General features: G+C 40.5%; 1 protein-coding gene across 2 annotated transcripts in view; it reads right to left on the bottom strand.

Annotated features, from left to right (window-relative positions):
* Positions 1 to 12351, bottom strand: part of HECTD4 (HECT domain E3 ubiquitin protein ligase 4) — a 5422508-nt gene that overhangs the window by 3082276 nt on the left and 2327881 nt on the right. For both annotated transcript variants that reach the window (XM_044068422.1, XM_044068423.1), the window contains exon 25: positions 10523 to 10756. In XM_044068422.1, coding sequence (XP_043924357.1) covers positions 10523 to 10756 — 234 coding nt within the window. The remainder of the gene's footprint in view (positions 1 to 10522; positions 10757 to 12351) is intronic.

Here is a 12351-nt window from a genome sequence, read left to right as displayed (position 1 = left end):
AGCAACAGTTTGTTTAGTTGTACAATCTACACCACATGTTGATGTACAACTAAACCTACATGCAAACAACTCTCTGCTTACTTACCCTCTGGCGAAAGTGCATTTTTGATAAAATGTACTTCTGCAAATTTGAACTCGCCCATTTCCGTTTCGGTGAAACTTGTGTTCTCTGGAGAGTCCTAGATCCATATATATATATATATATATATATATATATATATATATATATATATATATACGGGAGCCTTTCATTTGTTCGAACTTTCAAATGTTCAAACTCATATGGCCGACACCATATGAGCAAACGTTTGAAAGGCTGTCAAATAACAGCGGAGATACTGCTACACTGCGGGACTGGGAGATTCCCCTTTCCTGCACTGTAGTGCAATCTTGGAGTGAGAATACTTAAGTAGCAGGGGGTCTGGGGGGTGCAGGCGGGCTTGCCACCCTGCATAACACAGTTTTACTGTGTTTACAGGTAGGTAAACGGCGCTATTTCAGGATGTCGATCATATGGTGTCGGCCATATGAAAGTCGGCATTCTGAACTGTCGACATTCTGAAGCAGACCCATGTATATACATACATTATATATATATATTTATATCTATATAGATATTTATATATATATATATATATATATATATATAGATATAGATATTTATATATATATATTTATCTATATAAATATATACATATATCTATATAAATATATCTATCTATCTATATATATATATATATATATATACACACACACACACATATATATATATATATAGTACTCAAATTATATATATATATATATATATATATATAGAGAGAGAGAGAGAGAGAGATAGATGCGTGTGTGTGTGTGTGTTTAATATCGCCTCAGGTGAACCTGATCTCTGATTAAAACACAATTCCCTCCTTATCCAAAAATAAATAGCAGACTAACTATATACGTATTTTTGCAATACAGTAGAGCTGACACACTGTGCAAGCAGTGTAAAGCTTCTTCTGGTGTTCTCTAATCACTAAAATTCTGATTTTCTCCTTTGGGTTAGAGAACAGATATTATAAATCATGGACATGTTTATTTCAACTGCTTGTAGTATTTTATTTCTGAAGCCTTGCATGTATCCTTGTGTTTATAGATAGCCTAATCGTACTTACACATGCTCATATTTCACTTCAACAGAGAGTTCGTCTTGCAGCCAGCACACACTTCTTAACACATTACCTTTTACTTTCATTAAATATTTCAAGTCAGCATAATCATCAAGCCCACTTTTTCTAATCCCAATCTTGTAGATCTGTACTGACCATCACCTACAGCCAAAATTCACATCACCAATCTGTAGCCCTTTTTCAACAGTCAACTTTTAGTAACCAGACACAGTGACTCCACCTTCTTGTAACCTAGCACAGCTTACCAAGGAAGACGCATTGCATTCAACAGTACCAGAGACAGACCAGTTCAGACACTGAAAACCCATCACCCTAAAATCTGACGGAAAATGTGACAAAAATGCAATTAAGTAATTATTTCCTTATCTAATCTCACTAGTTTTAAAACACTTTCCAGTGTGCATGTTTTACATATTATACCAAACTTCTTCTTACATTTAACAAGCATCCCTCAATGTTTCTAGTGCATTTTTGTGAATCTTGATATCTAGCCTACTTTCAGTCAACATACTTGTCCCATTAATTTTGTATGCATTCTTATGTGTTACCAGAATTAACTTTACACAATATTGTCTACTAGTTTCAGTCACATAGGTTCATAGGTTCATACTAGGCTATCTGCCCTAAGGCATTTCTAAGCCTAGCCAGAGTGTGTTTGGCTTTCGCCACCCATTTTAAAATAATTTTGCTATGCCCTTTTTCGAGGTTAGTATACTGTGCCTCTGTCTAACAGTGACACAGAAGTGATACCCGGGGTAAACCTACGATCTCCCATCCACTCATCAAGATTCCTCTTGAAGAGAGTCAATGAGGGACTCTGCCTAACCTGGACTGGGATTTTATTCCAGAGTGAAGGGAGCCTCTGGGTTATGGATCTGTCCCTCCAGCATGTCCTATTTATTTCAGTGCTGAGGTTCAAGTCTCTCGAGCGTAGCTCGATGGGATTTGGATTTTCTGAGGTGCAGCATGTCCATTAATTCCGGGTTGGACATGGCTTTATACGTCAGGCACAGATCGCCTCTGAGCAGGCGGTATGCCACTGAGTAGAGCTGGAGTTTCTTTAACCGGGCAGCATATGGCATCTGTTTGAGCCCTTTGATCCTCTTGGTGAGGTACTTTTGGGGTCTTTCCAGTTGCTGCAGGTGTCTGGTAAGGTACATCCCAAAAGGGGCATTGTACTCAATTATGGGCCTGATGAGGGATGAGTAAAGAGGCACGAGGACCTCCCCTGATCTAGATGTGAATCCCTTCATGATTAGGTGGGCTATATAAAATGTTTTTCTAACCACTTTGGCCACGTGGTTGTCAAATGAGAGATTGCTATCAACTTGGGTCCCCAGGTCCCTAATTACTTCTTCTGTACCTTAATGGATTACCACCTATGTGGTAATTTGTGGGCACTTTGTTTTTGCCAAAGGGGATGACTATACACTTTTTGGCATTTAGCTTGAGGCCATGGCTCTGGCACTAGTTGTCTGTTTCTATGAGGCCCTTTTGGAGGATGCTTGTGTCGGCTGGGGTGTCGATTATGGTGCCCAGTTTGCAGTCATCTGCAAACTTGGTCAGCCACAGTCCTTCCATGTTGGCCTGTACCTCCAAGAAATATATACCGAACAAGAGAGGTCTCAGGACTGAGCCTTGTGGGATGCCACGTGTAACTGGTTTGGAGTCTGACATGGCTCCAGCAATTTTAACCGTGTGGGTTCTGTCCTTGAGCCAGTTTGCAATCCATCTAGTGACACAGGGGTTTATATTTAAGCTGGTGAGCTTATCTATAATGCCCGAGTGGGGTATTGTATTGAAGGCTTTTGCGAGGTCCAGGTAGGCTGTGTGGACCACCTTCCCCTCGTCAATGGCCTTAGTAACGGTTTCAAAGAAATCAACCAGGTTTAAGAGGCAGGATCTGCCCTTAAAGCCAAACTGGGTAGGATCCAGTGTCTGTACGTCCCCAATATCTTTATTTATGAGGCCCACGATGATCCTTTCCATAGCTTTGCAGACCAAGCTAGTCAGGCTTATGGGGCGATAGTTTCCAGGATCCGTTGAGGCACCACCTTAGTAGATAGGGACCACTGTTGCTGTATGCCACTCTTTGGGTACATATCCTGTAGTAAGGCTGAGATTGAACAGTAGTTTTATGTTTGGGTTTAGCTCTTCTTGGAGTTCATGTAGGACGCAGCCCGGGACACCGTCTGGTCCCATTGATGTTGTGTTTTTTGCTTTGGAGAGGGCGGCTCTTACCTGAGCATCTGAGATGTCAGGGGGGCAGCACTCTGCTGGGATAGATATTTGCCCTTTTGGTGGGGGTGGGGGGAGTTTGCGCTGAACCTGTCAGCTAGGATGTTGGCAATGTCTGTGGGTTCGGTGTATTTTTTGTCATTTTGGACTAATTCTGAGCATATCTGGGAATTCCCACCCAGGTTCCTAACATAACTAAAGAAAGCCTTGTGATTATCCTTAGTGTCCTGTGCAATTTTTCTCTCGAAACTGGCCTTAGACGATTTTATGAGTGCCCGAAGTTTTTTGCTAATACTGATCAGAGATGCCTTCCCTTTTTGGGATTTTGCTCTATCATGTAGTAGCTTCCTCCTTCTATTGTACAGTTTGTTTATGGCTGGGGTCCACCAGACAGGACGTCTGCCTTTGGAGAATTGGGTCTTGGTTTTATTTGGGATTGCATGATCCATGCATTCCTGAAGGTGTTCATAGAGTGCATTTATAAAGAATTCTGCGGTCTGGGCCATATTTTCCACAGGCCCAGGGGCTTTGAAGGATTTCACCTCAGTTTTGAGGAGTGTGAAATTTGCATTAGAGAAGTTTCTCACTGTGGTTTTCAGGGCAGGGGGTGGAGTCGGGATGTGAAAATCCAGTGAGATTAGTTTATGGTCTGATCTTACCAATGAGGGATACACTTCTGGTCTGGAGCATAGAGTCCCCATGTTGGTGATGATCAGGTCCAGTACGTTTTCCCCTCTTGTGGGAGTGGAAACAAGTTGTTCCATAGCATTTGCGTTTATAAATTCTAGGAACCTTTGGGCTAGGGTGTTGAAGCTAGAGTAATGCTCCCGGTCTATGTTTGGGCAGTTGAAGTCGCCCAATATAATGGTGTTTGGAGAGACCTTCATATTTTCCAGTGTTCTCAGGAAGGCCGAGTGGGGTTCCTGGGTTTGGGAGGGTGGTCTGTAGCAGGCTATAAACTGGAAGGCAGTTTTACCCACTGTTAGTTGCACATGGATAGTCTCTGATGCTTCGTGCTGTGCCACCAACCTGGAGGTGTGGGTATCTTTGACGAATATTGATACTCCCCCTCCTTTTGTGGTTCGGTCCAAGTTTTGGGCCCGAAAAGCATGGTATGAGGTATAACCTGGTAGTGCTGGGGTGCTCTCGGGAGCCTTGAACCAGGTTTCTGTTACTGCACAGATATCGATGTTCTCCATGCTAAGGAGAATTTCGAGTGCATGCAATTAGACTTCTGGCGTTGAGTAGCATTACTCTTAGTTTCTTATCCCTTGTAATACCTATGGAGGTGGGTTTGTCTTTTGAGCCTTGCCTAAAAAAGGCACTATGGGTGTAGCAAGAGCCTTTGCCAATAACCGAAAGCCCAGGGGTGACAGGTGCAAGCCGTCCCTAGCGAAGCATCGTGGCTTGTCGAGCATGTCATCCCAGGCTGACAGGCATTGGATCCCCTTTGAATGACACCAATACTTAAGCCAATTGTTGAAATTGATCATCTTGTCTTCATATTGTGGCATCATTCTTGGTGAGGGTAAGATGCTACTCAAGGTCAGGGTCATACCGGCCTGTGCTACATGCTCAGAGAGCTCCTCTATGTCTCTTTTCATGTAGTCCAGGGAGGTACATCTCAGGTCATTCACACCAGCATGGACAATGACTGGGTCATATTTGTACTTGCCTTGGAGTGACCTGAGTGCTTGTGTTATGTGGCGGATCCTAGCGCCCGACAGGCAGCTCACCATGACCTTCTCCTTTTTCAGCCTGGTGAGCGGGACATCAGTGTGCCTGATAATAAGAGTCACCTATTACAAGTGTCTCAGGTGTGCTGTTTAGCCTTAAGGGCTGTGACTGTTTGGCACACTGGCTTTGTGAGCTATGTGTTGTACATGTTTTGTTTTGGGGTAGCAGTTGCTTGGGTGTCTGCTTTGGAGGTCTCTGCTGCTTAGGAAGACTTTTATTTAGAGCCTCCGAGTATGTTTTTGTGTGTTTATGTGTTTGGTTTGCTGTCGTGGTAGGTCTATGTGAGACTGGAATTGTAGTGAGTGTGGTTTCCTTCTCCTGACTGGTTACGCCAGTACTGAGTTGAGAGAGCTTAGCCTCCAGTAAGGCTATATGGTTGCATCTCGCACATGTGTTGGAATTTGTTGGGAGGAGGAGAGGGTTGTCTGTGCACATAAGGCAGTTGTAACATTGCCTCAAGATTCCCAGATTCACCAGCTGGACCGGAGAGGAGATTGACAATTGACCTTTGGACATGCTAGAATAGTATTGGGAATTCCTTTATAATTGAAAAAAAAAAAGGCTAATGGGGAACAAGGTATTCAAGGGGAGTTTGTGAGGGTGGAGTGCTTTTAATTTTTTAGTGCTTACTTACATAATTGCTTTAGTGGGCAAGTGCCAGGTAACTTAAATGCAATGTGTTACAGGTAACTTAAATGCAAAAACGACAAACAGTAACTTTCTTTCAAGTGAAACAAGGAATTAAGTACAGTAAGCAATGCAGATATCACTAGGGGTCCGCAGAAGTGCTGAAAAGCCGCGTTTTAGGTGGAATTAGCGTTTCAGGGAAATAACAAGCAAACAAACAACAAGCATAAAAACAAAGCTAGATTCAGCAGGCCTGGATCTAGTCTATGCTACAGCAAACAAGGTGTACCAATTTCAGTAAGAAACAGTTCAAATATGCAGGCACTATAAGCCTTTAACCAGAAATTCCCTGCTCAGAAGGGCATAGTCCAGCCCCTCCCCCCACAAGAGTGCAGACCACAAACCTTCTTAATGTAAAATAACTGGCCTGAAGCCCAAGTGCTTAAACCAAAACTAATATACTTTTAGAATAACAGACACTGAGCCCTCAATCAGCAGTTCCCAACTTAGAAGGATGTAAGCTACCTGTCCTGCCACCACAGTGCAGGCCACAAACCTTCCTAATGTAAAACAACTGGTCTGAAGCCCAAGTGCTTAATCCAAAAGACTTAGAATGATAGCTACACTTTAATCAAGTTACTACCAAGCAGTAATAAATACAATTGAATACTTTAAAGAATGCCTGGATTAGTGCTCAAGTTATACAAACAAAGCTAGATTCAGCAGGCCTGGATCTAGTCTATGCTACAGCAAACAAGGTGTACCAATTTCAGTAAGAAGCAGTTCAAATATGCAGGCACTATAAGCCTTTAACCAGAAATTCCCAGCTCAGAAGGGCAGAGTCCAGCCTCTCCTCCCACAAGAGTGCAGACCACAAACCCTTCTAATGTAAAATAACTGGCCTGAAGCCCAAGTGCTTAAACCAGAATTAATACACTTTTAGAATAACGGACACTGAGCCCTCAATCAGCAGTTCCCAACTTAGAAGGATGTAAGCTACCTGTTCTGCCACCACAGTGCAGACCACAAACCTTCTTAATGTAAAACAACTGGTCTGAAGCCCAAGTGCTTAAACTAAAAGGCTTAGAATGAGATACACCAAGCAGTAATACAATTGAGTACTTTTAAGATGATGCAAAAGCACAATAAAGTAGGAAGAAACACAAATACAGTAAAAGCAGATACATTTTTTTTTTCAGAAAAGTAGCAAAAACAGTAGTAAAAACAATTCACATGCAGTGTAAGCGGAGTATGTAGCAATATTAGTCCACACACAGTTTAAAAAAATGTAATTAAATTAAAAAGGAATAAAAGTAAGTGCAGAAAGGGTTTATTAGGTAGAATGCGGTAAAGAGATGGGACTGGGGGAGTGTCCTAGATCAAATCTACAGTGGGGCGGGCACTGCAAAAGCCACCAAATTTAAACTACAACCAAGAACAGGGAAGGGGGGGTGGGGAAACCAGTTTCAACAGAGATGTGAGGAATCAGAGTGCAAATTATAAAACCAAAAAAATATATACTGATCTCTGTATATTTGCAGAACAGTAAGACAACAGATATCTAAGCAACAATCTAGCCCTATAATACAGAATAATACAGAAAAATATACTCAGCTCTATATATTTGCAGATAGTCTTGTAAGGCTGTCTCTCAACACACAGGTTCCACTTTAAAATGTTAAAAGAGATATTAGATTATTTATATATTAGATTATTTTTTCATTCATCATTCATTTGCTTCTCCCTTCCCCTTCCATCCCTACTGTCAGAGTACCTTTATTAAAAGCAACATAGTTTCTATCTGAAAATATGTAGTACAGCCTTACATTAAATTAGGGACAAACTTTCACTTTTACGTAAACGTTTGACATACAATAGCTGCATCATTACATTTGTATTAATCAAATTATTTTCTGTCTAGTAATTACTGATTTCAACAGTTTTAAGGTGTCATTCACAATTTATCTCATATTTTGATTATACCATGCCCTTGTCCATAAAAGCATGTATCCTTTTAAGTACTGTCCTGATCCAATGTTTCAAATGCATTCTTTTTTATGGAGATGACTACTTTTTTGAAACTGTTTCATCTCTTCTGTTTTATCCATAATTTTATTTTGGAAAACAAGAAATGGCTTTGCAGAAAATCTCTCACTTGGAGTGTCAAATTTTGCCTTCCTGCTTGTTGACATATTGCTTGATACCTCACAATTTTAATGCCTCCAACTGTTTTCTCTTTTCCCAGATCAACCTACATTTGTTGAGGATCTGTGCTGGATTTTAAACCACTTGGACAGAAGACTTAAAATAATGCAAATACAATAAATTGAAACAAAGTTTCATTTATCTGCAGAGTCTTATGGAAAGAGCAATAGCATTTCTGTTAGTTCATGTTTGTAACGACAAGAGCTTATTTACATAAACTCTTGCCTCTCCGACCTTTAAGATATTGAAATCTTCCAGAAAATAGAAATATTCCCCTTTAAGTGGATATGTCTGCAATTTAATCAATGCAGGTCTTGGCTGGGATCTCAGTCTCAAGCTGGGAATGTATTTACTCTATGTGCTCTTTGTATTTTAATAACAGAAAGTCCAAACCATTTGCTGAAGAATTTTCTGATAAATACTTTACAATCCTTCCCTCCTTTTTGTTCTGGTACTACTGAGAACCTCAAGTCGTCTCTGCATGACCTAACCTTGAGTTCAGTCAGTTTCTCTTCCATTTGCTTTTCTTTTCATTGTTGCTCCACTATTTTTTTCTTTTGACTTCAACAGTTTGCATACCATCTATTTCTCCTGAATGCCTGGTTAAGACATCTTTTCCTGCAGTTTTCTGTTATTTGTCTTTGTATGTTCTATCAGAAGCCACTGGTCTAGAAAATCTCAAAGTAAATTTGGTTAATCTCTCTTTCTAGGATGACTAAACTGTCTTCTCCTTCAGCTGCCACTACCATCTCATTTTATTACCGCAGCTCCACAACACTACCCTCAGTCTCTTTTTAAGTTTTTGTAGTTCGTCTCCCATTTACTTACTTTTCTTTTCCTTGTTGATCAGTGGGTAATCAAGGACACATCAGCAATCAATTTTTGCTAATTTAAAGTAGTATGCAGGCGTTTGATAATTTAAATGATTCAGTGGCCAGACCTCTAATTTTAACTGCTTACACTACTGCCATCATCTTGAAACTCCAATTTACATGGTCTTAAACCTACTGCTATTATAGTAATGCTAATAATACAAGACACCGCAGACAAGTAAGATTTTATGTTTATGCCTACCATTTATTGTTTTTAACTATTTTGTACAGATATTCTAACTACATACAAGAGATGGTGTAGAAGAGGGTATACCCAGGACGATCTGATGAGTACACGCATCTTAAATAGAGCCGTTGATTCTCCCCTTAAGCTGGAAGTAGCCAGTACCAAGGGAGTAGGGAGAAATCCAGCTAGGGGAGTCATCACACAAGCAGCCATAAGGACTGCTTGTGCCCTTGTAAGCATCATAGCAACTGACAGCATTTCTGCAGCCCTAACCCTACTTCTTCGCTGGTGATGTCAACACCTGCCTCACCATAAACACCACCGTCCCTCTATTACATGCATGCACACTCCACTACATGCAGCAGAAACAGCTACATCAAAGCTGTGTGGTTAGAACCCTCATCCTCTCCTGCACTGGCTCTCTGCTACATGCAAAGCTATAACTTTCATTTGGAGCCACAGCCAAGCCAGCAGGGGACCAGCACTCCTTCCCTAGGATGAGCATGAATATTCCCTTCTGCCTGCTCAGTCAAGTATCCAAACCACTACATACATCCAGGTCACATGATCGGCAGTCAGGGTTTTCTCTCTCTCTGCCAGTGGTGGATTTTTCTTATATTAAATGCAGATATTCAACACTTCTAATGTTTATTAGTATGCTGTATGGGCAGATTTTGCATTGGTTATTACCTCCTCTTTTCACATTCTCATAACCTGTACAGAATTTTTATTTGTTTTGTACCTTTACTCTTTTACTACTCTGTAGCATTCATATTACACACACATTTAATGGAGCTTTTCTCTCGCCGCCTTCTCTGAAACTCAACCTTGGCCAAATAATTTTATCAGTTACAGAAAAATAAAAGGCAGATATGTTCTAAAAGAAGTTAGCATATTCAACAATTTTAACTGTGGATGTCTAGCCAAAAGTAAGACCATGGATTTCCTTGGATATTCAGCTTGAAAGATACAACCAGTAAGAGTCTGGAAAGCTATTACCTTTTCGCACTGTTCTCAAAGAATGAGGACAAAATATAATGGGTAGATAATCTAAATCTGAAAAAGCACAGTCACAGTCAGTGCATTATCACCAGACCATGACTCTCAGATCTCTGGCTTAATGATAAAGCATTACTGGCATCTCATAAACTACCTGCCATTTTTAAAATTAACTAAAACATTACTAAGAATGTTAATCATGTAACTTCACAACTTACTGTAAAAGAAGGGATCCTCTCAAGGATTTTTTTTTTAAGATCTGCACAAGGATTAGACATCTACGCTTGATTGTATCCACAAGTCTGAGCTTCTATAAGCAATCATCTTCAATGACTACAGCATCACCAATACCACCCCAGTCTCCCCCCCAAGTATGACAAACATTTATTTAATGGTAACTTTCAATTTTTGGTACCTTGTGAACAAAGAAATTAAACATTATCAAACAATGAGGTAATCTTAAAACTTAAATAAATAATTACAGTTACCTAATACTGGGTCTGAACTGAGGTCTGGCACGTCCAGATATTTCCCTGAGTTTAACCATGATTCCTGGAGGTAACCTGATTCTTGGTAGATCAAAGTAATTTCCAGAAGGTGGCATAAGAACATCAGAAGGATATGTGAATTCCCGGTCTTCTTCTATAGTGAGTGGTAAAGGAGATGGACTGGGGGTGAGAGCAGGAGATAGAGCACCATTTGCTTCCACCTGCCATTGGCATCTAAAAAAATGCAAATAAAATTAATGAACAGTTAAACAAAAAAGTGCTGAATTTACAAAACATTGAAAATATATATATACAAAGCACTGCATCCAGTTACTCAAAAAATACATAAATGAATCACAATGCATTCTTTGAACATAATTGTTTTTTTTTGTTGTTTTTTTACCAACACAAGTGATGTTCACCCGATGACGGAAAGATGAAGGTACAGACATGGCAATCTTTACAATGCATCATACTTTTCCAAATGAATTGCTTAAATTATGCATACATACCAAAAACAATGGAAAGTACAGTACTATAAGTAAACTTAACATAACAGTGAACGCTCCAATAAATCTCTGCTGCAGTGGACCTAAGCTATTTGTGTCCCATACTCCACCAGTAAGCCAGCTTTTCAAAGCTTAAGGGCACATCCACATGCTCCAACTTTTAAGAGCTCAAGCTGAGCTCCATACATACACTTACAGCACCAAAATTTTCAAAACTTTTGTGCCCCAAGAAGGTGGGGGGAGGCAATGACCCTAGTGGAAGGAATGCTAGAAAAGTAACATAATGGTATGTATATAGACAAGGTCATATACATCTATAGGTTCATAGGTGTTTATTACTCTAACAACCACAAGGGCCATTTTAAGCCTAGCCATGCATCCCAAATCTCTGACAAGTTCAGATACCCTTGATAAGTGTAAGCAGGGCCTTGGGAGATGAAACATTTACAAGCAAGGGCCTGGAAGAGGAACCATTTACAGGTTGCCTGTGTCTATTAGAGATACAGGTGCCAAACCACGGATTAATTTCCTGTTCCCCATCCAATTATCCAAGCTGCACTTGAATTAGGTTAGGGAGGAACTCGCATGTATGGGGAAGCCTGTTCCATAGATGGGGTAGTCTACGAGATACATACATTTCTCGCCAGCAGGTCCTATTTATATCACAGGCAAGGTTTAAGTCTTTAGAATGGGCAATTCTGGTGCTCCTTGTTTTGCAGATATGCAGAAGATCCATCAGAGTGGGGTTTGACAATGCCCTGTATGCCATGCATAGACCTCCCCTCAAAAGCCTGTAGGAGACAGAATACAGGGATAGGGCCTTCAGGTGGTCTGCATAGGACATTTTACATATGTCCTGTATTCTTTTAGTGAGGAACTTCAGTGGACATTCCAGTTGTTGGATATGGCTGGTTAGGTACATACCAAAAGGGCACTGTACTCAATGACAGATCTGATGAATACTGAATACAGTGGAGCAATGACTTCCTTGGACTTAGATGCCATACCTTTGTTCATAAATTGAGCAACATAGAATAATTTCCTCACTACTGTAGACACGTGATGGTCAAAGGCTAGATTACTATCTGTGTGTGTCCCTAAGTCTCTGACTACTGGCTCAGCTCTAAGTAGTGTGTTGTCAATATGATAACTAATAGGGGTGGATGACTTCCCAAAAGACACTATTATGCATTTCTTGGCATTTAGTATTAGTCCATGGCTCTGCCACCAGTTGTTTGTCTTTGTCAGCCCCTCCTGGAGAACATTTGTGTCAGTGTGGAAATCAATGACAGCTCCTAATTTCCAATCATCTGATAATTT

Source organism: Protopterus annectens, chromosome 4.part0 (assembly GCF_019279795.1).
Source record: "Protopterus annectens isolate FY-2018-M chromosome 4.part0, PAN1.0, whole genome shotgun sequence".
Taxonomy (NCBI): domain Eukaryota; kingdom Metazoa; phylum Chordata; order Ceratodontiformes; family Protopteridae; genus Protopterus; species Protopterus annectens.
The sequence above is the reverse complement of the archived record's forward strand: the minus strand, read 5'-3'. Positions and strand labels throughout refer to the sequence as shown.